Raw genomic sequence first — 27,784 nt, 5'->3', positions numbered from 1 at the left:
AAATCATTATTTTCTTCCTCTAAATAAATAAACAGAGCAACTAGGTAGCATAAGCAAAACCCATTGAGAACATTTTTTAACAAAACTAAGTGACAGTATATCCACAAATCCCAAAATTCAAGCAGATGAAAAAAAAATCCGTATCAGGTATCTCTGCAGGAAGAAGGGAAAGGGAGTAATGTGATATCTGACAAATCTAACAGGAAAACCCTAAAATAGTTAACTGATATTTATCAGAAAAAAACGGGGGGGGGGGTCACTTGGAAACCAGCAGCTAAACTCAGAAGGGGTTTCACCCATTTCAGCAGTGAGTCAAAGCAAGGCCCCTGGTAAAATGGTCCGAAGGGGCTGGCCCATCGAAGCTCCAAGGCGCCTGCAACACCCAGGCCTCAGGGCTCCCTTTCAGGAAGGGGACGGACAGAAGGAAACTGCTAAGGATGTAATAAAATTGACAAGTAATTAAAAAAAGAAGGAGGCGGCAGAGAAACAGTGCCAGGAAGCCTGACTGCTCCATGTACCACGACAGAAGAGGAAGCTGTGTGAAGTTAGAAAAACTGTCTGAATTAATTATTTTTAAAAAATCCAGGAAGAATCGTTTCACAAAAAATGAGCAACTGAAAGCACTGAGATCAAATTATTGTAAGTAAAAAGAGAATAAAAATCAGAGAAAATGCTCAAAAAGCAGATAAAAATTAATGGACTACTTCAAAACAAGCTAAAGAACATTTTAAAAGTAATACCACAAGAAAACAACATAAATGAGAATTAGAAAAGTCAGAAGTGAAATAGCTGAACCCAGGAAAGAACTGGAAATAAAACATCACTTTTGCAATGAAGTCTAAACTAAGGGAAACCCAACAATGACAAAACGTAACCAATAATGCCTTCAGAGAGGCAGAAGGCGGAAAAGAGGAAAAAAATTAAATCAAAAAGAAATGAAGCTTTTTTTCCATTTGTAGGCGGCAAGCTTATGGTTGGCACATCTAAAAAAAATCTTAGTGGGCAGAAAATTATTTACATAAAAGGGGGAATTGAGCAAATAAATCACCACACTGGAAATACTGAGAGTTGCAGAGTTATGATATGCCCAGAGGGGAGGTTGGTGTACACACTGTGGTGTTTTGTTAGAAATGGTGGTAATGGTTCTAACTCACAGTAGTTAATGTATAGAGAAATATACACGAGGAACAACGATGTGTTTGTGTATGTCTGTATGTATGTGAGCACACACATAATGTAGCTCTGCCTGCTGAGGGGGCCTGGATATAACAACATCCCAGGAGCGATGAGTGTACGCAGCATCCAGACGTGGTTTCTAATTATTTTCCTCCATTTAAGGGAATCACCTGTCACACAGACACTCAATAAAAGGTCCTTCTCCTTGGAGTCACTTCCTCAACTAATACACTCATACCTTCTAGGCTGCAAACACAAACAACAGCAACAAAACCAAAAAACGTTCATTTTCCTACCATAGTCACGGACATATATTCCTTTTTTTTCCTTAAGACTGGGCAGCTTAACTCAGACAGCCCAACTTTCCTTAATAATGACCGGACAACATGTAGCATACTAAAAAAAAATCTTTATCCTAATAACCATGTAGAACAAGCAAAAACTGATTTTAGAAATACTCATAAATACAATAAATATAGAATCATTATATATTTTGTATTAAAATTCATTCAAGTTTTGGGGTGGAATGTTAAGCAAGTTTAATTGATTCTTCAAAGGTCACACATCTCACAGGGAGTTTTTTACGGCCGAAAGGAGTTGACCAGGCAAGGCTTGGTATCCTATCATGTCATTTAGCTTGTGCCCTTTTTATAATGAATCATAAAGTCAATCCAATCAGTATACATTTTTTTTTCCAGACTGAATTTTGCAAGAAAAAAAAAACACAGATGGGGTTGTGTTTGATTTCTAAATTCCATTCTCTTACCTAGTTACACAGAATACAAAGCTACTGACCTTTGCAAATAAAGCTTGTTCATGTTTTCAGGCTTTTGACTAATTAGACAACAGAGAGGTAAGGTAAAAGATAAATCATCCTGGTCATTTTTCAATTTCTTCAGCCTGGCGATTTTTCCGTATAAATAGGTGACTCTGATCGCTACAACGATGCCCAAGATGCAAAGGTGCCGAGCAGAAAAGTACACCAGGCCTAAGAAATGGCTCTCGAGCTGCCCTGATAAAACCCCACTGGTGTCCCCCAAGGTCTCCTGAACAGTGCCCACGGTGAGCGCTTTATAAAAAACCTTGTCTCAAAGATCACCTGATATGCTCAGCCCATCTTTTACCACATTCACTTATGCAGTCATCAAATACCACCACATGCTACCTATGATTCACTAGTTATTTACATTTTATAAACTTTCTAACTCCTAATCCAGCACACTACTTATGCTGGGTGTGATGGAGGATTTAAAAAAAGATGACTCTACCTTCAAGGGATTAAAATAACACTCCCTTCCTTTGAACAGATATCACAGCCTACTTTTCTCCTGACAGCAAACACATTGGTTATGTTCATCTCCCTCCCTTTCATCATTACCGATTAAAGGGAATAGTGGCTGGTGAGGGTGAATTCTCCAGCTCTGTTCTCAACACCCCATTCTCTCACATGACTCCTCCAGAGAGCCCTCCCCCAACAAAAACATCAGTGAGCTCCTCACCAGAGAGCAGAGGCTGCTCTTCACCCTACAGCCGCTGGAGCTACTACTCTTTTATTCTCCCAACGCAAACTTCTTCCACACTCCCCACCTCCAGCTCACCTCCGACTCAGTGACTCAGTCCCCGCGCATCACACCCTGAGTTCCGAGCCAGCGGCCAAAGCCGCCTCTCAGTGATCACCAACGACTTCCCAAATTACAAGTCCAAACTCTCTTTTTCTTCCCCAAGCCTTACTACTACTTCATTCCTCTGATCAACCCTCAACTGTTGTTTCCTTTACAGAGATTTTCAATTACGTATGTGGCCTAGGCCATTGGACGTCACTTGCGCAAGGTCGCCCACAGGCAGCAAGTTACAGAGGTGACACAGACAGGCTTGTCACCAGGACCCAGGCTCAACCACTCCTTTGAACTGCTTCTCAAAAATGAGCCAAAGCCTATTCCGTGGGAGGACTCTACCCCCACCCTTCTTACTAACAATGCGACCGTCTGACGCAGGGTTCAGCAAAGCATGAGGCGGGGCCGAGGCCAGCCCGTTGCCTATTTCTGTAAAGAAAGTTTTCCTGGAGGCCAGTCACACTCATTCCCTTACGTGCTGTCCAGGGCTGCTTCTCACTATGATGGCCAATGGATCACAGGGACCTAGATTGTACGGTCTTCAAAGCCTAACATTTTTATTATCTAGCCCTTTCCAGAAAAAGTTTGCCAATCTTTATTCTAACCAACTGTCTTTTAGGTTCATCATTTGTACATTTGAGGACAGTAATGAACTCATGTATCTTCCGTGAGAATTCAGGAAGATGTCATATCTGGAATAGTCTAATGTGGGCAGGCACCCCAAAACGGGAACTGCGGTCTACTTCAGGCTCTGCACATCAGCATTTATTTGGGAGGGAAAAAACCCCACCCCTGCTGTATCTCACCATCCTGTCACTTTGTCCTTGGCGTTTTTTGCTCCCCGTGCCCACACCCCAGAGAAGAGGCAAATGTCTCCTGTTACAGTCACTCTCCACAGCGCATTCCAGGAGCCGTTCGTTTCTGTGAATAGCTCCGCCGTTCTCCCTACAACCAGGCGCGGGTCTCGGGAACCATCTTGAATGTCTCCACTCTTCTCCTGCGCATCTGTGAAGTCCTATTCATTCAACCTACACAATAGCATCCACACCACCCGCTCCTGCCCGTTTCCCTGGCCAACTCCTAGCCCAGTCCCCACTACGTCTCACTCTGTCATCCCAGCAGCCTCATAGTTCGTTCCTGACATCAGTGTGTGTGTCCTGCACACAACGGTCAGGCCTGGCAAAATAATTCTTAAAACAAACATATCCTTTTAAGACTATACAATAGTTATTCTAGTGGATCGGAAATAACATTTCATTATGGTTTTAATGTGCATTTCCCTGATGTCTAACAATACTGAATGTTTTTTCATGTGCTTATTGGCCATTTGTATATCCTCGTTTCTGAGATATAAATTTATGCTCTTTGAAAACTTGAAGTATTAGGTTGTTCATCTTTTAATTATTGGTTTATTGAACTATTTCATATACTCATGATACAAAATCATCCGTTGTATGTGTTGCTAATTTCCTTTACCAGTCTGTGGCTCACTTTTTCATTTTACTAATGATGTCTTTGATGAATAAAAGTTTTTAACTTTGATGAAATTAAAATGAAAACAATGCAATACTGTGTCATGACTCATTGTGTTAAGTCCTCAGCTTTGCATTCAGGCTGATCATGCAACATGACTCCAATGATCACCTCCGAACTAACTTCATACTAACTTTCTCGGGTACTTATTATGCTTCACACACTACACTAAGCACTGAAAATAAAAAAAAATTAGAACTCACCTCCGGTCCTCTAGAAGCTCAGAATCTAACAGGGAAGACATGCATGAAGAGAAAAAGTAATACTCCATACAAAGTGAGGTGTTTTAGGAAAGGTCTGAGCAGGCAGGTAACAGATATTTTATATTGCTAGTTATGTTTATTATAGCTTTGCAAACAAAAATAGAGAATTTACAGCCTTTTGACTTCTCTCGTGTATGAGCACGAGAGAACGCAAGAGAGCTCGCTCTGCCCCAGGGGACAAGGGGAAGTCGGCTGGAAAGGCTTCACTATCCTCAAAAGGGGAGGAACCACAGCAAGAGCGGAGAGGGAAGAGAAAGATAGGGTATAAGACAAAGGCTCCTACCACTCCTCAACCTTTTCCCCCAAAGCAGTGGTTTTAAAGCAGAGGTAATTTTTTCCTCAGGGGGGCATTTAGCAACATAAAGAAACATCTTTGACAGTCACAACTGGGGAGAAAAGATACTGCTGGCGCATAGTGGGTAGAGGACATCCTATATTACACAGGACAGCCCTCCACAACAAAGAACTATGCAGTCCAAATGCCAATACAGTTCTCAAGTTGAGCAACCCTGGGCCAGAGCCATAAGGGACTGGAGTACAAGAGAGGACACAGTTGAGATAATTACAGAATGAGTTGGAATATTGATGATACAGAGATGGTGAAGAAGGAGAATGAGTTATAAGGAGAAGGTCCAGACAACCTCGCTCAAAAAACCAAAGAGGAGAAAGCAAAACTGGGCAAAGGGCAAAAGTTATTAATAAATGCTCCATGTGTCATGCTCATGAACAGGGGTAGATCTGATTGTCGAGTCAAGGCAGTTCACTGTGCAGGAACGGAGAAGACAGGGGAGAAGGGGCTGAAGCAGAAGTGAGCCACACTTCCTGTTACACATCATCCAGTTTAGTGCAGGCTTACTACACATCTGCTACTAGATGTCATGGGAAAAACAGAGAGATAAATAAATCATAACCCCTGCCTGCAAGAAGGCTGGATGTCAGTGGGGAGGATTAGGTAAGTACATAGTTCTTACAATAAAAGCAAAACTAAGATACACGTCCTAGGAGATACACACGGGGGTTCAAATACACACGTCTTGCAAAGACTCAATGAAGTACAAAGGACAATTCTACTTATTATCTTCTTGTTCTTCCAGTAAAAGAAAGAAGTCAAAAGGCTGTAAATTCTCTATTTTTGTTTGCAAAGCTATAATAAACATAACTAGCAATATAAAATATCTGTTACTTCTAAATAGCCCAGTTGCTAACGATATCCTAACAAGGACAAAGCAGGACACGTCTATAGAGTCTTCCTATAGAGATTTGACTTTCCACTAAGCAACCCATGAAAAAATTAGTTCCAATATCCTAGAGTAAGTCCTGCACTAAGAAGCTCTTAGTTTTTTGCTTGCTTTTTTGTTTTTAACTTTGGGTGGGTTTTATTTCTCCTAAGGTTAGGAAACCATCCAGAGGACAGCTCTTTAAATAGTCCCCTCTGAAGGAGCCTCAAATTCAACATGAGAAAATAGTTAGAGAAATCCCTAATGGTCCGGCCAACATACATTTTTCATAAAGTGATTATCCTCCTGCAGCCTCAGCTCCCTAAGCCTTTTCCCCCTCCTATAATTGTTTTCCTTGTAGGCCAGGCAACAATTACCACTGCTACAAGACTGAGGAGGTTCACAAGCAATATATTTTACAATACATAAGTGTAGTGTCTCTGATATCTGGTGCTTTTATCACTAATTGCACTATAAAATGCGCTATTAAAACAGGGACAAACAAGATTGTAAAAATCACATAATGGACTGTGACCACTTACAAAAGCCATTCATAAATGCTACCGGACCACTTCTTTTTCTTTAATTTTCCAGGCATATAGTTATTTTTCAAATAATTTACTTCCAAGGGATACCAACAAGAAAAAGAATCTATTTGGAAATTACATATCATACATGCTTGCCCTTAAATATACTATTTCATAAATTTTCTCAAAAGTTAAATTATATATGACATAAATGTGCTATGAACACTGAATCCCTAGGCACATTTACAGGAGCTCTTGAAAAAAAGCTATAGGCGTGGTGAATGCATTTAGGCTGTGATTTCTACTCAAACTTTAGAGCAGGGGACTGAAGACATGAAAAAAAGCACAGAAGGATTGCATAATTCCAATCTATGAGACATACAATGAAACAAAGCCAATAAGACATTTACATCCATGGAAAGAACAGAATGACCAAATATGACTGCCAGTCACCGGAGGACTTAGGTCAATGGAGCTGCCTACAGTACGTCATACGTCATTAGTACTCACTAATTCAGGGGCAGATTCTCAAGTTTGCACATAAGCATTTCAGCCTCTTCCCTATTTATTCATATGTGAAGCCATTAAAAAAAAAAAAGGAATTAGGAACATGATGGAATGAAAATAAAAGTATTTGTTACCCTTTAGTAACTGTAATGAATACTTAAATTGAAATAGAAATTTTAGGTAGTGACTCATGAAATATTGGGATTGTCTCTCAGTTTCATTTATCTATCACCAGAGACAAACTAGTTCTAATTATACCACAGAATACAAACACCACAAACCAAATAGTGGCGAGCTCCCTACAAAACTAAAGATAAGTAACCAATTAATGAATTGGGATGGTCTGTTCTTTAAGTAGGATAATTTTCTTTTAGCTGAAAAAGAAACAGATGCTTTGATTTTAAGCACCAGCAAGGAATGTATGACCGGGCTTGGGTCTCACTTAAAAATGCCATCATGGGTACAGCTCCACCGGACTGAATCTCCAATGTGTTCTTCGACCCTTACATGGCCCAATTTTACTTAAATCAGAACTACTTTTAAAACCAGTTGATAAGCCACAATTGCAGACATCTTAATTGTGTACCTAAATTACTACGTTTTTCTCCTGGAGCTATTAGCTAGTGCTCAATCTTTCAAAAGGAAAGCTGTCAGAAAGTCAAAAAGACAGATTATGTATAAAATAGTTGCTCTCATTTCAGGAACTGAAGTCACTTAATTCAGCAGCAATCCTGTTAAATGATGTCTAATGGTAAGAATATAATTTCCTTTTTCAAATGCCAAGTACTTGTAATCCTTATGTTGGCTAAACCTAAAGAACAATGAGAAGCTTATTTTCCACTGGCTGTCATCGGCCAAAATTCTTCCCTAAGACACGACAAAGCTATGGCACCAAATAAAGTTCAAAACTCACTTTGTCAGATGCCTCAGACGCCAAGAGATTCGTTGCGAGGGTTTGCAGCTTATGATGGGCCATGTTTTTCAGAGCCGCAAGGCTGCGTCTTGTCATGGCTTGCTTCAGATTGACTGCGGGGTGACTGAGCGAATCGACGGCTGCGGGAACCGCTTCGTCACAAGCACTCAGTATCTCCACGGCCGTTATGCCCATCACGCAGCGATCCAATGCGCCTGCAAGATGGATATGCGCAAATATTACGCGCGCCATAGAATTTTAAATGGTTTAAGACGACCAATGCGAGGACATTTTGTAGTGCAGAAATCTGTTTCAACAGTGCCTCCCAGAGACATTTTCTTATACTTCCCTCCTCTAATGATCTCCCATGTAGCATTACCTTTATCATTTCCTCTCACATAAGGGCCCTACTGCAACTCCCCAACAAAGTCAAGTTCAGAGCCAAGATTTTAATGACTTCCCCAGGCTTTTCCACTTTCCTTCTGCTTCCAAGATGGTCTCCTTGATCAATCCTCACCATTACTCCATTACAAACATCAAATTCTATGACTTTACCTTCCTCTTAAGTTGTAATTATCTTTAACCAAAAAAAGTAAGTTTTGCTATTTTTCCAGTTTATTCTACTTGAACAATTCCTGAAGCTTTTCTTTCTCTGGGATGTCTCCACAAAACAAGGGAAAAAAATGATAGCTTCTCTATCAGAAAATTTCTTGACTCTTAGTCTTAACACCCATTCAAATGTTTTTTTCAGTGTGTTTGTGAGAATAACTACTACTTCAGCTTGTAGCCACTCAAAGCTTCTTCATGTGGCCCTACTTGCCATTTATCTCCATCTATGCACTCATGTCTACTCAATGTGAGGATGTGAAGTCCTTCTTGTAAAGTAGAGGGCCTTTCTGTAAACTCAGGTATGTCTAGTACACAGCATCGCATTAGGCAGAGAAAGTTCTCATTGTAAGGGGTCTGTATATAATTTTTTGAAGATTACAATAATGACAATAAAATGATAATGGAGTTTATTCTGTTTCCTTGAGCATTGTTCCAGAACCATTCTAAAAGAGGATGCATCCATTTTGAAAAATAACCACAGAGAACACCAGAAACTTACACATCAACAAAATACAAAAATTTTACTGTGTTTTTGAGCTAGTGCCCAAACACCCAAACACGTGTAGTCTTCCCAACACTGAATGGTTATACACACGCCAGTCACACTTGTCCCCCATTCCTTTAAGGCTTAAATTCCTGACTCGCTGTCCTCTTTCCAGTAGTTCTCCCAGAATAATTCTTGGTGATTTCGGTATTAACATAAATCAGTTTGTTGAGCGTTGACCAATATATTTTGGAAGGCAAAACAAAAGAAGAAATTGTTACCTGAAACTTTTGTGTATGCATGATAAGGAGAGTATGTATATGCTAATGAGATTTCAATAACGTTCAAAGGATAATAATCATACAAAAAGATATCAACCTCACTAACAAAGAAATACAAATTGAAGCAGCAATGAAATATCATTTATGTCTTACCATGATAGACATTCAGCATTCTTAAGGGTATGAGGAAACTAGTAAAATACTTTTAGTGTGACTAAAAATTATCAACTCTTTTCTTGAAAAATTCTAATAAATTTAAAATTCACATTTACACAGCAATTCTCATTCTAAGATTTATACTAAATAAACATACCATATAATACAAATTTACATATATGCTATCAGTAACTATGTATATACTATGTATAGATGTATACATCTATATATACACAGACATAGTTACTGATTGTCTTATTTGTAAATTTAAAAAAATTGAAAAAAGTAATTATCTCTAGTATACAGGTACAGTGAATTATGATATATTCACTAAAAGGAATGCTATAAAGTTGTTATGAAACCAACAACAACAAAAAGAAGCTCAGAGTGATATTTAGTTTTGTGTCAACTTCGCTGGGCCAGAACCTAGATATTTGTTCAAATATTTTTCTGAATTTTTCTTTGAAGTTGTTTTAGATGAGATTATATTTCAATGGGTGGTCTCTGGGTAAAGCAGATTACCCTCCATAATGTGAGTAGGTGTCAGCCAATCAGGTGAAGGCTTGAAGAGAACAAAAGACTGACCTTCCTCAAGTAAGACACGGAATAGAAACTATTTAAAATGAAACAGTGAAAAAAAAAACAAATTCAAGGAGCCTTATGAACAGATAAGTGGGGTCTCCAAAGAAAGGAAAGAGAAGGGAGGATCAAAAACATATTTGAATAAATAATAGCCAACAGTTTACAAATTTGTTGAAAAGTGTATAATCACAAATCCAAGAAGCACAACAAACTCTAAGCACAAGAATAATGGAGAAAACTACAATCAAAAATGCTCAAAACCAGTAATAAAGAGAAAACTTGTAAAACAACTAGAAAACAAAGCAGATGTAACATATACGAAGGGAAAAAATAAGGGAGATTTCTCACTGGAAATAATACAAGAAGATAGAGCATAAAAGAGAAGAATGTCAATCTACATTTCTATACCCAGAAAAAAAATCTTTAAAATTAAGATGAAATAGTGTTTCAAACATCCAGAAGCTGAAAGAATTCATTGCTCATAGACCTGCACTACAAGAAATATTTAATATTGGGCAACAGGAGTGAAAACTGCATGGGTAAGTAACATTTTGTTTTTATTATTCAGATTTCCTTGCTACATAATAAGACTATTTAAACAAATATGCAAACAGAATGAATAATGTTCTAAATGAGTAAAAGCCATGAGCAACAATACAGAAATACAAAAGACCAGAAGTGTTACAGAGTGGCCCAATCATTCTGGACTGGAATTATCCTTTACACAAAGCCCATGGTCTGTGTGAATGAATAGTAGGAGATAAAGACAAAGATAGGAGGGTACCGCACAGTAGAGGACCTTGTCTTAAAAGCTGTATGGACTAAAATTTTGGAGTTGTTTTTTTTTTTCATTAAGACAGTGGCATAAACCAAGTGTTGTGGTTTCATTTGCTAAAGTCAATTTGCCAGCAGTTTAAGGATGGATTAGAAGAAGAAATAGAAGACAAAGATACCAATAAAGACAGGGCTCTATTTTTTTTTTTTTTACCTCCTATGATAAGTTAGAATGATACACAGGAAATAAAGAAGGAAGGGTAGGGGTACCTAATGGGAAGGACTTAGTAATTAATTACACAGAAGTCTTGTAAGGGGAGGGTGTAGGTGGTAGAGAGAGTCGTATTTCTACGCTAACAACTTCTTCCTTCAAAATTCCAGAGTGAATCGTCCAAAGGGTTGGGAAAACATTGCCCTGATTATACTTGGTTTTACCAAGGTTTTAGAAAAGTACCATTTTTTAATGTTTTTGGTTATCCATGCTTTACATACCCTTTTAAATAGACATAAACATACATTAATTCATAACTCTGTGCTACCTGTTATTACATAATAAAGTTTAAATGATGAACAAATGTATATTTATGAAATAAATGTAAAAACAAATATTTTCAAAAACCTAGAGGGGCAGAGAATAAATTTTAAAAAATGGTAACAGAACAAAGTAATCTGACAAGACTTCATACACTAACTTCTAATGATAGTTGGCAAGGGCTCTTGGTGTTTGCATTTGTACGGAAACTCCTCATAACTGTCCCTACAGAAAATGGCTTATGATGTGAGAGTCCCTTTTGATACCTAGTAAAGATGATAAAAACGGGCAGATGAGAATGCTGTTGAGGCTTGGTACTGTTCCGATAAAAAGAACATTTCGTAACATCAGTCATTACTTGAAGCATGCTACTGTGTCCCAAATAGATAGGATTTTGGCCTTGGCAAAGACCTGTGGAGGACAACATGCTTATGGGGTACATGACAGGTGAAGAACGTGCCAAACATGACATAGTGAAGCACAGAACAGCTCCAGGCGGGGGCAGCCACCCTCTGGGTCAGTGGCCCACCTTTGGCAAGTTTCTAAGTGGGAGCTGAGTTTCACCTGACCACACCCGGCTGCCTGCCCTTTGACGCATTTTCTAACTACCCAGACACGTGACAGAAGAACAATTTCCATGGCATCTCCATCACTAGGAATTGCTACTGCATTCAATAAAGATGACATAATAAAAGAACAAAAGATTCTGGACCGCTACCTCTCTAATTAAGTTTTATATTCCTAGCTTCAACCTCATTTCATTAGGAAATAAATACTGAAGATAAAACTACCCATCTGAAAGGGAAAACAGAAGAAAATCCTACATGAGAGTATAAAGAAAATACATTTTTAAGTGTTTACAAGCTAGAAACACTGGTACAATTCAATAGCGAACAGAAAATTATACAATATGTAGGAGTAGTTTCGGTGCTGTATGGTTTCATTGGTAAAAATACATTCCCAAAACACTAAGAAGAGGAATTAAATATCTCCTCAGAGTTTAAATACATTTCATACATCAAACTTTGGCTGCAACTGATTTATTTAGCTTCATTTTTTATTTATTTAATAAATAAATAAGTTTAATAAATAAATAATGCCAATACCTTCAGGATGTGTCTAACTGACTCTCCAGGGACCTTTAATATCGCTACTTAAAGCCTGAGCAGCAAGGAGGGGAAAAGAATGTATACTTCCTGCTATGGTTGATATCCCAGATAAATTCTGCTTCTCCATTTTTATCTCAATTTAACAGTCATATTGACTAACAGTTTATCAAAAGTCCTCCTGAAGGTCAGAATTCTGAGTTTTCAATATTATATACTGTTTAATCTAAAATGGGCTTAATTATACTAAACTGATTATACAAATAACATCTTCTAGCATGCCTATAGTTAGGGACCATTTGTCATTTCCCTCTAGGGAAATTACTGGAAAAATAACTTTGTCTTTCAGTAAGGAATATAAAATTTAAAGTATCTGAAATATTTAAGTATCATTATTTAAGGATATGTCTGAAAAATTCAGGAAAATTATAAATACTATCTTCCTTTATCATATTAATTTCATTTTTAAAAGTCCTAGACAAGTTTACCATACTTTTGTATTTAAGATATAACAGTTGTTAATTCCTATTTATAGCATTTTAAAAGAGCATTTTATGAATGGCATTGTTGCTTTCTTTACTACTAATTCCCAAAGAACATATTTCTAAATATAAGTAAGGTTATATTCCCAATTTCAACAAAGTAACAGGTTAAGCAGCATGTTTCTTTAATAACACACGTGCACGTACGCACACCCACAGAAGCTTACACAGACATCCACATATGCACACTTACATTATAGGTACTACACAACAGGTAGATATTATGACATTTTATTCTTCCAGCAACAGGAAAAAGTAGGATATTCTTATCTTCATTGTACAGGTAAAATGGAGGGACAAAAGTTTAATGCTCTGTTGTAGGTCCTGGTGCCAGCGATGGTCAATTATAAATTCAAACCAAGTGGTCTAACCCCAGAGCCAAAGGCAAATTCGGCACGGTTAGTTGGTGGGGTGGACCAAATCAGCAAACACAAAACTGTGCTGAGCAACAGACAGAGTGTAACCAAAAGGACACAAAAGTAAGCTTTTCGTGTATACAAAATTGTGTATGTAGTATGACAGCAATTCTGGCTTTAAAAATGCACAGAAATAAGACTAGGAAGAAATGTGCCAAAATGTTAACATTTATCACTCAGCAATGTGGTCTGGGTTCATCTTTTCCAATACTTTTGTGCTTTTAAAATTTGACAACAGGTATGAATCTCCTATACTATTAGGCAACAAAAAGAAAAGACAAATGCAAAAGCCATCTGACCCTCTACAAGGATGCTCCATCTTGTCAGGGCCGCCTCCGTTCTAGCTGTTCAAATGAGAGCTCTAGAAGAAAAGATCGCTGCGAGGAAGGCTATTTGTTCCAAAAAAAATCTAAGAGAACTCCTACCACACCACACTGCTGGCAGCAATGCATATATACTCTAATTTTAAAAATAACTGTTTAAAATAAACAAAAAAGAAGTAAAGGAAAAGCAGTTAGTAGACTACTATACAGTACTACTAGGAATGTAAAGAAGGGTTTTAATCACTGGGACGTGATTAGTTAAGTAAGCTAAAATGTGCTTTTAAAAGCTTAAACTAATAAACACATTTAGTTACATACTTAAAGATTTCCCAGGGAAAACAATGAGATTCTATGTTTAACATAATATATCACTGCCTATACTTTTAAGCTAAGCATTACTTGTTCTATATTATGCTCCATACATAAGATCTTTGAAATTGAAATTTCCATGTTCTCTCTGGAACTTAAAACTTTCATTTCAATCACCTCCTACTATTTACTGCCCTGCATTGCTTTTCTGCTGTTCAAATAAAAGAGGATTTTCTCTTTTTCCAATGTTTCTGAATCTGAGACAAAAATGGTTTCTTTATCTTGCTCACATTGTGCCTCATGAATTATATAGAATCACTGATTTTTTTTTCTTTTTTTGGCCTACTATCTGTATGTCCATCCCGATGTATATATTGTCTTCAATTACATTCCTTTAAAGATTGGCCAACCACAAGCATTTAGCCTAGTACAACACTTAGAAAAAGCCGCAATCAAAAATAAAAGAAGCAACCTCGTTACATTTCAGGGCTTTTTTCCTCATATGAAAGATTTTTAATTTCTAGGAAATCAAACGTACACACTTAATGTTGGGGTCTATCTCATAACACTTGTTCTTACCAGTGTCCATTTGCCAGACGTACACAGAGCCATCTGAACATCCCACTACCAGGTAATCGTCAGAGGGCCTCCACTTAATCACCTGAATGGGGAAGAGGTGACGGGAGGCCAGCATGATGCACTTCTTCTCTCGCAAACTTAGGAGGCCTACGGAGTGGTCGCTGGCTACAGAGCAGACGCAGTGCTGCACTCGCGCCTAGAAAGAAGCATACACCTTAATTATATTGAGATTAAACCCAGAATAAAATGGATCCTATCCTCAGCAACTTAAACCAAAATTAATACACAGTTACTACTCCTGAAAACCAACTGTAATATTTGGTTGTGTTGAAAATATGTTCCTTTGTATTATACATAAAACACCCAGTTCAATCATCACAACATTAAAATACACACACACACTAAATTCATCCTAGATTAAGTGTGGGAAAGATGCTTTGGGAAATCTGCTGTTAAGTGTGAAGATAACCTTACTAAAATGATTACTATATACGAGCAGGCAAAGCTGGAAAAAAAAAATTGATCTGTTATTATGTGTCCTCTTTCCACAGTATGAACTTGCCTTTGTTTGCTGCCGCGGCTGCTTTCTATGGCGCTTCTTTCTGTTTGTGACTGTCATTTAGACCCATGCTCTTCCCTGCCCCTTTGCTCAAAAACAATACCCTCCCGGTGCCTCTGCCACAATCGTTTCTGAAGAAGCACAGATATTTTGTATTATCTGTAGATATGCTTCACAGCTTCTGTCTATAATGTCAGCAGGTGCTCCACCTCACCAACACACAATAGCCAATTAAAATATTCTGCTATGTATTTTTTGCTCATCTCTAGTTTTGGCCCTTCAATTCCCTTTTAGAACAAGATGAAATATAAATAATGGAACAAAGATGGTAAAGATTTTTCACCAGCAACAGAAAACACAACCCACGACCTGGAAAATTAAAAATTTAAGTCTTTAACTTTTTCAGACAATTGATAAGCAATTTAAAACTTAACTTTTTTAGTGATCTATTAGATCATGCTTTTAGTTCATACTGAGATGAAACCATATAAAAACAACTGTCTTAAAATTCACAATTGTATGTGTTGTGGCTATTTACTGAAGATGAGGCTCATGCACTGCATCTACGCTATCTCCCCTATGATACCCAAAGGGGACGCCTCTCAAACTTCACCCGGCTGGGCTTCTCTTAAGTAAAACAGCCTGTTCTTAGCTAAAAAACAATAGTTCACTGACTGGTATATCTCACCAAATAAGAAATGTTGACAGATAGCAGACTTTTTTAAAAGGGAGGGGGTGGCCAAATGTACAATGGGAAACACAAGATACAATTGTTTTTACCCACAGAACTTCCAAGAACTTCTAACACACTGATGTGAATATAATTACCAGTACAAGAAGGACAAACTATTACTTGTCTCCAAGTTTATGTGACTATGGTAATCTTATAAGAACTAGTTTTTAAAAAATTTTTATGGTCTTTTTGATTCCAGGTAGAGGGGAATGGAGGAAGAGAGGGAGAGAAACATTGATGAGAGAGAAATGTCAGTCAGTTGCCTATTGTACATGCCCCAACTGGGAACAAGCCACAACCCAGGCATGCGCTGTGACTGGGGGTCAAAGTAGTCATCTTTGGGTTTGCAGGATGGTGCCCAACCAACTGAGCTGCACTGGCCAGGGCAAGACCTACATGTTGAAGAACACACTTTGGGGAAAACTGCTATAAATGGTTCCTTTTATGTTTTAGTTACTAAAAAACTTAGGTCTCAATTTTCTATCCATAACACACAAGATCTTGGACATACATTTCTGAATGTGGAGTCTCAGTGGTCTCATCTACTTCCTTTTCTCATGCTTTTTTCACCATGGTTAGCTTTATTTTTAATCCTACTCAATATGTTTTTTTTTAAACCTAAAATCAATTTTTGAATGAAGCAAAACATTAATAAAACACAGATATTAATATTTAACTATTTACTTTTTTCTTAAATTTAGGTGTTTCAGTTTTTTGTTCTGTGTTTGCTTAATTTGTACTTTTTGTTTTATGAATGTTTTACATGCTATAATAAACATAGCAGGTGTTTATTAATTTTAAAAGTTAAAACTAAGTTCAGAAAGATCATGTTATAAACCTTCATTAAAACATCATCTAGAAGTTTCTTAAAGAAGCATTTGTTAAGCTTACTTCATGTTTCCCAGTAAGCATTCAACAAAAACACACAACATTTCTTTCTTTCTTTAAAAAGATATATTAAGCAAAGGGTAGATGACATGACACACAAAAATTAGCTTTATAATTAAGCAATAAATTAAAATAAAGTGACAAACTACAACATATTCACTTAAATATAGGCAATGTTAGAATAAAACAGGGTAAAATATATACCATAATAACATATGCCTTTATTTTCAGTTATTTCACACTACATAAAATATTTGTGAGTTTCACTAGACAGGCCCTGCTAAACTAAGATAATACAATGAATGCTTTGCATTTCTACAGATTACCATTAGTGCTGACTTTGTATTTATCAAATATATCCATCATTTGACTTACAAAAAAGGATGGTATGCTACATTAATGGTTAACTACTATTTCCAATTTTGCAACACTCATCTGCCAAAAGGTGGTTATTTAATGTAGTTCTCTCATCAGAGGGAAAAAAAAAATCTAACAGTGATCTTTTTCTTTATGTATGATTAACTAAAAGAATATTTCCTTTAGTCTTGGGTTCTAAACTTACCAGAGTGACCACTGCACAAGTTATGTAAATGTCTAATGATTATGTTGTACACCAGAAACCAATATAATATTGTATGTCAACTGAAACTGTAAAATAAAAAAATAGAGTAATTCCTAAACAGCATTACTTTTTCATCTATTTACATACTTTATCAAGCACCGATCTGCCACAGCACGCACAATACCTGTCACTACTTTTTATTCTGCTACTTAGACTCACAAACTCTCCGAAATCTTCTTTAAAATAAGCTAATTCTTAATTAAAGCCATACTCCTGAGCTAGCCTACTTGCCAGTCCCAAGTCCACTGTCATTTCACTAACGCTCACATACTCTCTTGTCCTTCCTTTGCAAAAAGCAGAGAAAATGAGGCATGAGTCAGGGTGAAGTTTGTTTCTCCTTTTTTTTTTTTTTAAAAAAAAAAAAGGTGAATTTTTACCAATATACTGTGTTCAGTGTTCCTCAAATTAGTATCTGTTGGTAGACTGTGCTACCTGGGATCACGGAAAACTGACAAGTATCTCTCCCTGTAGTTTATAACTACAGACATTAAACAAACAAACAAACAAAAAAGGCTTCCCCATTCCTATGAGAAACTTGACCTTCTGCATCAACGCCTGTAAGTTCACTGTCAAAGTTTATACCCTCCCCATGTATGTGCAGATGGATAATTTCAAAAATTCAAGAAAACACAAGCCATCCTCATAAAATGATTTAAAAGCTTTATGTTATCTCTCTTATTAGTTAAAATAAAGGACATACAAACCGAATATTAAATAGTATCATAGGATCTGCTTTAAAAAGCAGATGTAATTTTCTGAAGGGAAACAAAGAACTACAATTCCAAAAATTCTAGCTTTTTATTTCCACGTGATGGATTTTCTCTAACACATATATTTACATAAATGTTTTAAAGAATAGTCCTGTTCTTCTTTCATATAGTGCAATATTGATGAAAATTGGCAAATGACATGATCTACCCACAAAGAAAAGATCTAAAATAAAAATGATACATTGCCCCTGTAAACGAAAATAGGCATCTGAAGAGTTAACTCTGGCTTTCCTGTAATAAGCAACAGTCTGGAAATAGCCAAAATAATCAAAACTGAAAACAAAAAAAAATCAATATTACTAAGCCCAAGAAAGCATAGTTATTAGAGGTACTTAACTCACAAGAAAAGATGGTTCTCTGCTTTTTAAATATGGATTAAAATAAATCTAATTTTTCTTCTTTCAAGAAAATGCTAGTCCAAATCGTGTGAAGAAAACTGGCCTACAGTGGAAATGACCCAGTACAGTAAAACCTCATTAATTCTGATTCCACTAATTAATTCTGAGTTGATGGTTACCTTTGCAGGCTGTGTGAAAACAAATTAATGGTATAAACAAAGCAAATGTCTAGCCTATTTAAATGTAAAATGGAAAAAGACCATTCTCAAGCACCACTTTGGTATTAATTTTAATTCAACAATGGACGGAGTAATGATAAATAATTCTCAGCTATCTGTTAAATGAAGGCACTTAAAAGATTTGCTAAAACACAATTAACTTAGTTTATTATCTACACTCAAAATTATTAAAGAAGCACTTCTTAAAGACTATTTTATAACTTCTATCTCCCTTGGATTTAGGCCCAGCTTCCCCACAAATGAGTGGAATTATTATTATTACTACTCTTATGATATTCCAAAGATCTTGGTTATTGAACATTTTCTTCACCAACAATGACTGATTCTATAATTTGATCAATTCCATTGTATTTCACTTTCTTTCATTTCAACTGGAAAACATTACTTAACATCAGGGCATTATAACAAAATCATGTGTAAGACATTTAAATTGTGTACTTAAAATAACAAAACAACTAAAAAATGTGAACCTCTATCTTTAAATTATTTGAAAAGCATTTATGCTCCAAACTTTGTTGCTCACACACCCATTCATTAAAAAGCTCTGTAATGTATGCTATATGTTTATTTATAAGTTACATATGAACTGTGCCAATAAATCATGTATACTGTAACACATGAAAAATATTATATATATTTTAAAAGGGTGACTCAAAGTTTAAATGAACAAATTCAAGATGAAGCTAACAACTTTAACAACTTCATGTGAGCATTTGTCAATACCTCAAAGTACAACAGATCTTTTCAAAGGTTTTATTGTTACAGTAAATATAAATATATATTTTACATAATTATGATTTTTTGGATGCCTTTCTGCCAGATTGATCAAATGATCATTGTTTGAACCTCATAATGTGGCCAATGAAAAGATCTAATTTTCACTGGAAATATCTTCCATCTTTATTTCCTCTGCCCTGGGTTACGACTTATGCAATATAATCTGCAATTCCCAGAAGCACACACGTTTTACCTAGAGGCACACCCAGTGAGAGCAAGCAGTCACTGTTGTTGTGGGGACAGGCCCCTGCTTCCCCCAGGTGACATGCGCCCATCTGATGCATGAAATAAGTGAGGCACCAATGTCCTCCTATCCAGCAGATGGTCAGAAGCTAAATTTTTTAATGTTAAAGAAATGACATAAACAAAAGCTCTAATAATTTATTTCCATTCCCCAATTAACTGCTTCACATATTTCATTTTAGCAACTAGCGGCATCAACTGACACATAAATGCCACTTAAATTTTTTTACTGTTACAGAACTTGTACAGCATGGACTAAGCATCCTATCAACTTGGCTGGTACTTAACAGGGGAAAATTAACCAAATTCATGTTCCCAACACTATTAATTCTGCCCTAGAATCAATGATGTCAAACGCTAATTAAAAGCAAAGGCTGACAATAAGCAACAGGATATTTAACCAAGGAAAAACTCTGTTTTTTTATTTAGATGGAAATAGTAAAATGAAAGGGAGGAAGATACTGGGCCCAAAACAAGTTTATTCCAAGGTTAATGACTGTTTTTCAGAGCAGATTGATTCTAAACCAAACAAAGTCTCGCCGAAGTTGCCAGTAACCAATCCTCCCTGGACAGCTGTGCCGAGCAGCAGAGTGCCACAAGCGAATACAGGAGCTGACCGAGCGGGAACAGACCACCTAGGTCAGGCAGCCTGACCTTAGCGTTTTACAAGACTTCATTTTCAACCCTTCCCAGAAACCTCTTATGTAACCTGCCCCTAAGCATCTGCCATGAATTACAGAAATTGGAGACAGCTAGTTTATCCCATCCACTGGCTCTCTGGGGAGATGATTTGCTTTCCAGCGGTTGCCATGTAGATTATATTTTTTCTGGTTTTGCTAATTTATTTGCTAAACTAAATTATTCTTTTCCTTTACATGATTTCAGAAGCAATCTCTTAGCTGCCCCAAAATAATTTTTCTCTTTGTCTGATTATTCTTTCAATATTTGAACACTAACTCCCGTCTCCCCTTTTAAATATGTCCATCATGAGATGAGCTATAAATGACCAACTTCTTTCACTCATAAATCAATCCCACTATTCTCTTAATCATTATTTGTACTTCCCAGAACTCGTTCTATGGAACATAAATGTGCATTTAAGATGTATCATTTATCACTTTTAAATATTCTATGTAAAAGGAAAATAAGAGCCTACAAATGTTGATTTCATTTCCATACTTTCACAAAATTATTATAGTTAAAATTTTTTTCCCCAGCAATCCATAGCCCATCCTTCTTTAAAAAAAGAGAGAGCAGTTATTTTAACAGCTATTTTAGAAAATAAGACCACATGGTCTTAACAAAAACACCGACAAAGCACCTAATTGGATAATTATGTTCTATATGAAAAGCAAGACTTTTAGGGAATATTTGTAACGTCTTCACTCATTCACTATATACAAAAGATAACTATGAAGAAATAGTGGGTTAATTAGAACGTCATCTTTCTTTGACTGCTCCCTGATTAGTAAAACAACAAATTAAAAAGTGAAGAATTCACTCTCGCTGGTGTGACTCAGTGGATTGAGCGCCAGTCTGCGAACCAAAAGGTCGTCGGTTCATCTCCCTGTCGGAGTATGGACATGCCTGGGTTGTGGCCAGGTGCCCAGTTGGGGGCAAACAAGGGGCAATCCATCGATGTCTCTCACCCTTTTTTTTTCCCCTCCCTTCTCCTCTCTCTGAAAATAAATAAAATCTTTAAAAAACTAAAGTTAAATTAAAAATGAAGAGTTTAATGTAAAATTTATAGGACACTAGAGAAAAAAGATTTTTTTTAAATAAGATAATTTGTTAGTCTAGAGACTGATAGCCAAATCTGCAGACTCTGAAAATACTCTAAGGTTTTAAGAAACTTACGAGAGTTGCCTTTTCCCCTTTTCTGCGTACCCATCAACTGTCTGAAGTCGCTGCCCGGCCCCACGCCCAAAGCTTGAGCCGCCCACATGCTGGGACTAGCGTGGTCATTCACACGGGGCCTCGCTACCAGCGCACCCTGAATTAGGGCTCCCGGCAGCTGGTAGTCCTGCCCTCTCTATTTCCTCACTCGTCACTTAGAACCCGAATGGCACCATCCACCTGACCTAGCAACTTGGAATCTGCCACTTAGCCCCCACCCGTGTGTCCCGACCATACCTGCATCCTTACAAGAAATGAACACCGAATTTACATGCCTCGGAGAGAACCATGAAATGCCTTTTCTTCCATTCTCATGGAAACAAATAGGTTAATAAATACTATCCACATTTTTACAAATGAAGGTACTAAAAGAAACTGTGTATCACTTTCCTAGTGGTAAAGTAATAAAACATCTATGCTAAAACTACCTCTTTGTTTAAAAAGGATAATGGCTTGCTTTTAAGTCTACATCAAAGAACATAGAGAAATCTAATCTTCAGTGTCCAAGACTGGGCAAGGAAGTTGTGTCAAGCCCACAACAGATACCCTAAAAAGAGCAATAAACGTACCCCCCATGATCCTCTGGGGTCATGGTGCCAAAGGTTTTGCAAAGGCCAATAAGGTGCCCTAATGGTCTCACATACAGCTGGTTTGCAGCACATACATACAAAACCATTACTCTAATCTCTTGGTCATTATTTTCAAAGTAATGTGCAAATATGCCAGATTCCTGTCAGTGTTTGCCATGTTAGATCCATCAGGTACTAGTCAGAACAACGTCTCAAGTCTCTAGACTAGTCACTTCCCGTGACATGCACAACACCAACTACCTCTGCAAACAGAGGCTGTTCATATACACGTGATTTCATACACATCTACAAAGCTAAGACATTCAGATACATTGAATACATCTGAATATATTTGAATACATTTAAATACTAATAAATCCAGATAGATATCACCCGTCTTGAAAGCCTCCCCAAACCCCCTCAGAGCTGGCTCACTAAGTACCCCCTCTCGGCCCTCCCCGGGGGCCCTGTAGTCAGGGGGGATGCAGGACGGGCACGTCATAATGTTTATCATGTTGCATTATAACTGCTTGTTTTTCAGTCTGGCTCACTTGTTAGATGAACTTCTACAGACTGGGACTATACCATCACCACTATTACATGCTTGGTCCTCGAAGGTTGCTGGTATAGGGGCAGGCACTCTGATATTTGCTAAATAACTAACTATTCAGAAATATGCTGTGCCTTATTCAATAGTCACCTGAAAGATTATTTACTGTTTCTAATAATTTCTGCCATTTTAGAAGAAATTTTAACTCCTTTTGAAATAGCTTTATGATAAATTACTCCAGAAAAATTAGTCCTTGCCATGTGTCATAGTATCCTTTCAGCCCAAAATAAAAAGTTAAAACAATCCACCATTCCACCAATCGACCAGCCACAAAGTTTATCACCCAGTCACCTCAGACTATTACTAAAATGAATTTCATGCCAATATCATCTTCTCTACTAGCAAGGGCACAATGTAAGAGCTGCAGGAGCCTTTCCACAGCGGAGGAGTTTCGACATTTCTAGAAAGCCCGGCTTCACGGCAGCCCCGCCAGAGCAGGAGGGCGGCTCCCTCTCCGCTGCGGAAGGGCCTCAAGGTCCCACTCCCGGGCTCCTACAGAGAGTTTCTGCTTCCTGCACAGGAGGCAGGGTTTAATGTGACATTTGAACACCGAGAAAATACCCATAGCAGGAAAATGTTATTCTTTTTATCTTGAATACAATAGCAATAGTGGTAAAGATCTGGAAGACATAAAATTGTAAAGAATGAAATAGAAGCTAATCAGAATGAACAAACAATATAGTATTGGTATCATGGAACACACTTGTGATGTCAAATGAGAATGAGTACTACACACTTATGCATACTCTACACACAGCTACATAGGAGCCCAGAAAATGAGTTGGATCTAAACGATTATAAACAGGCTAATGGAGAAATTAAGGGAGTAAAATGGTCATTATATAAACTTATTCTTAGCTTTTTAAAATATTTATTGAATTTATTGGGGTGACATTGGCTCATAAATCCCTTTTTTAAAAAGATGTTATTTATTTATTTTTAGAGTGAGGGAAAGGGATGGAGAGAGAGAGGGAGAGAAACATCAATGTGTGATTGCTTCTCGGGCGCCCCCGACTGGGGACCTGGCCCACAACCTAGGCATGTGCACTGACTGGGAATCAAACCAGCAGCCCTTTGATTTGCAGGTTGGCACTCAATCCATGGAGCCACACCAGCCAGGGATAAACTTGTTCTTAAGCTTTTGAAGGGCAATTTGGCAATAATGATTCAAAAGCCTTTAAAAATTAATATGCCCTTTTATACAGCAACTCCGTATTCAAGAATTTATCGTAAAAAATTATTCCAGATATGCAAAAACACTTAGCTGTACTAATTTTGTCAACCCACGCATTCTAAAATTTTGATAAAATTAAATAAACTAAACGATAGAATGACATTTAAAATTATACTGGAAAACATCTGACCTCAAAATCTAAGAGAATTACTAGTAAGTTTAAGGAGAAAAAAAGAATATTACATAACATTGTGTCTACTGTGATATATTATAGAAAATTAATGATATCTCTTTTTTGCATTTGCTTAACTTACATTTACAAAATTTACTCTGCTTGGCTTCAGAAGCTATCCTATAATTAGAGACATGGTTTTTTAAAATGTAATATTCAAATTAAAACAACAAAAGTCCAAATTCAAGAATATAAGAGCTAATTCAGGCAAAAGCTTAAGGTACTTTTTCAGAATGAAAAGTATGGTATATTAAAAAGAAAACCTCACTTATTCATTGTGAATAAAGTTCACAGTTTTACCAGCTGTGAACACATGCCACATTGTATACATATAATCTCATATACCATTTATATTAGACCTGTCTGTAAGAGCTAAGGATCTGATATTGTCAAATCAAGGCACAAACTCTAATATCCAGGTTAGACACTGGCATTCCTGTTTTACAAACCCATGCTGCCCCCTTCTGGATACTTTGGGAAATAACGTGAACTTAAATGTTCAGTTAGATTGTGAAAGTGAAAAATAATCATTTTTTGAAAACTAATCTATTAAAGAACTTAGCCTACATGCTCACACAACGAAACATGTATGTTATTGGTGCTAACAATTTACTTTGAAACATTTTCCAAAAATTCTGTTCTGAATGAAGTTCTAGCAGCAGCAAAAAACTCTGATAATTCAATTATCCATGCAATGAGAGAAGAAAGTAAATATTAAATAAGCTTACTAAAAGCAAATAAAACATGATACTTAAAGAAGTTGTATTTTTTCTTCCCTTCCATACTCATTCTTCTCGCTCCCCAAAGCAAAGCCAAATCTATTTCGGTACTTACCTCTCCTTTGGTTTAACTTTATGCTTTCACTACCTATTCATATATCCAGAAATACGTAGCATAGCTTTGTCTGTTTTTAAAATTTAAACAACTGGTGTCATACTGTATCACACACACACACACATGTCCCACGGCAGAGGCCACACTTCTAAATGCAGCCACCCGCAGCCGAAATCGACCGAGGAGCCTGGCGAGCTCTGTGCAAAGGCATTACTGCAGCTCTTCAGCTAGTGACGACTATGCCATCGGGGCACTAGCGTTGTTTTTTAACTTCTGATTTTTTATCCTCTCAATTGTATCTACCTGGCTTATTAAGGAAAAAAAAATGTTTTAAAGCACTGCTGACTTCTAAAATTTTCCTTCTCCTAGTATTATTCCCCCCCCCCCAAAGTCTAGTTTCTTTCTCTGAAAACAAGCTATGTGAAACTACAATGTTCTTGGGTCTTGGAGTGGGGACTCCTTCACACTAGAAACTCCAGTAAACGGAAAATGATAAATAAGCTGGGCAGGTAAGGAAGCCGGGCGGGAAGGCGGGAGGGAAGAGATGTGGCCGTTCTCGTCTGAGACTACACAAGCCTAAAGCCAGAAGGGCTCCATTCCGCACCGAGGCAGCCTTACAATACCTGCCCTCCCTCTCCGGCTCGCTTCCGGGGACGTCCCCGGCAACTGGGGCGCTCATTTGGCCTTCAACCGCCTAGGGTTCAGATTTTGAAAGTTCACCCAAACCTGCCTTCGACTGCTATTGAAATCTAAAAACTATTCTATCTCTAACTACTGTGTTGCTTAAATTTATGAGTTACTTGAGTAACAATGAACTACAATGCTATAGTCCTGAAGTACTAAAACAAAGTACAGAAAATCTCTGAGGGATCCTAAGACACTGCACTCAGGGTTAAGAGAACCACATGGCTGGAGAACTGAAGGGAGGCTTGTTTTTCATTAATACCCTTTAATACCTTCCTTTTGCACTTTATACAATGCGCATCATTACTCACTTATAAAATATTTTTAAGAAACCACAGTAAATACTATTCCAAGTGCAGATGAAAATGTAGTAAGTCAGTTAAAATTTAGCAAGCCTATTTTTAAGAGATTTTTCTAAGAAGTCTTCTATGTGAGTATTTGAAATGGAAATCTAATTTAATAATAAAATTAGATATAAATCCTATTAAAACTGTCTAATAACTATCGTACTGAATAGTAATATATGAGGTCAAAACCTTTCATTTATAAACAATGAACCTGGAATAACAAAAATGGTATAGGACTTTATATATTTTATTTTACTATACTTTTATTCAAATACCGTTTAAGTAGTTTCATGTTACTTTTCTCTCACATGTACATGTATCTTTCACATAATGCATTTTCTTTTATCCAGAGCCTAAACCACCAAAAAGAAAAAAGCAACAACCTTAAACTAACTTTTTTTCTCTAATTTGACATGCTTAAGCAGAAATGGAAGAGGCAGATAACCTAATTTTAGAGATCTCAAAACCACCAGCTCCAGCGCCCGGTACAAAGTCAAACCTCGCAGGTCTGTTAGAGAAGCTCGCCTGTCCTCTCTGCCTGGCAGAGGGGATCTGTTTTTCCTCACCACCTGCCTAAACTGGGAGATAGACAGTGATTCTGCTTAGTGCTTTTTCTTAAGAACCTTCTGCACTTGGAAAACATGAAATATGACTATAAAATAAAAAACCAAAGATCACAACCTTGTACATTCTTATGATTTAAGTAATTTTTAAAACACAACTAACATTTGTTCTAAAACTTTTCATGAAAAAAAAATTGAAGTCAAAACCTAACTTCTGTCTGAATATACCTAAGATAAACACCAAATCCTATTCTAATAAAAAAGGCAGATGGCAAACTTTTCAGTATTTATCATTATGTTTGGTCAACTTTATAATCTTCCAACTATCAGAGATTACAACTTTAAAATAAAAATATTTTCTGCTAAAAAAAAGACACGGGATCAATTTATGAGGGGGGCAATTCAAAGTCAAGCATTAGGATCAATATATAATACGGGTAACTCTAAACTCAGCAAGAGTCATTTGCTACACATTTAGCAAATACCCAATTTTTTCTAGCTTTTCATTAATCAGTTAGGTTCTCTGATCTTAGCTGGTGTACCTAAAGCCACCAGTTAAATGAAAAGGTTATTAAGTAGGCAGTCCTTATTTACTGGTTAAATGATCACAAAGCAAAAAGCAACTTTCTTTGTCTTCACCAGTACTTTGGGAGGTCAATTATAAACAAGAAGATCTCTATTGTTAAGTGAGTTACAGGGCATGCACTACTTTCCAAGTACCTTGTCTGTGCCTCTCTTCTCGTTCCCCAGGCAACTGGCAGCACCACCAGCCACTCCGAGTCTAGCAGGGACCCTATTCTCTATGTCATTATGCGTGTGTCTATCAAGTAGTGTTTACTCACCAAAAATTATTTTTAAATGCGATTGGTCAAAAACATTTTATTAAATACCACTTAAAATTTTTTAAAAATTACCCAGAAAATGCTCTCATACTAACATATAAAATAAAATATGTATATGTTAATGTAATTCATACAGAAACCATGACCTCATATAAACTGCTCCAAGCAAACTTTTCCTTTAACTGTATACATAATCATATATATTAACATCATATTTCAGATGTTTTATTAACATTTTAAAAAGACATTCACATCAAAAATGGTTGTTTTAAACTTATACAAAATAATCTAAATAATAAATATCAGCATCAAAATATCAGGACACCAGAAATGCAGTCAGGGATTAAAAAGTCACATGTTTCTTTATGATGTATGACACTGTAAAATAAAGTTTCTGAGAGGATTGCAACAGTGCTATAACT

At 36.9% G+C, this 27,784-nt stretch overlaps 1 protein-coding gene across 2 annotated transcripts in view; it reads right to left on the bottom strand.

Moving 5' to 3' along the window:
- The window catches only part of WDR7 (WD repeat domain 7), a 287,900-nt gene that overhangs the window by 221,465 nt on the left and 38,651 nt on the right, over positions 1–27,784 (bottom strand). For both annotated transcript variants that reach the window (XM_054583717.1, XM_054583718.1), the window contains exons 14-15: positions 14,443–14,638; positions 7,750–7,964 (exon numbers count right to left, since the gene is read on the bottom strand). In XM_054583717.1, coding sequence (XP_054439692.1) covers positions 7,750–7,964; positions 14,443–14,638 — 411 coding nt within the window. The remainder of the gene's footprint in view (positions 1–7,749; positions 7,965–14,442; positions 14,639–27,784) is intronic.

The sequence above is a fragment of the Pteronotus mesoamericanus genome, unplaced genomic scaffold (genome assembly GCF_021234165.1).
Source record: "Pteronotus mesoamericanus isolate MK-2021 breed Mesoamerican mustached bat unplaced genomic scaffold, CSHL_Meso_final contig_74, whole genome shotgun sequence".
Classification (NCBI taxonomy): Eukaryota; Metazoa; Chordata; class Mammalia; order Chiroptera; family Mormoopidae; genus Pteronotus; species Pteronotus mesoamericanus.
This window is presented reverse-complemented; position numbering and strand designations above follow the sequence as displayed.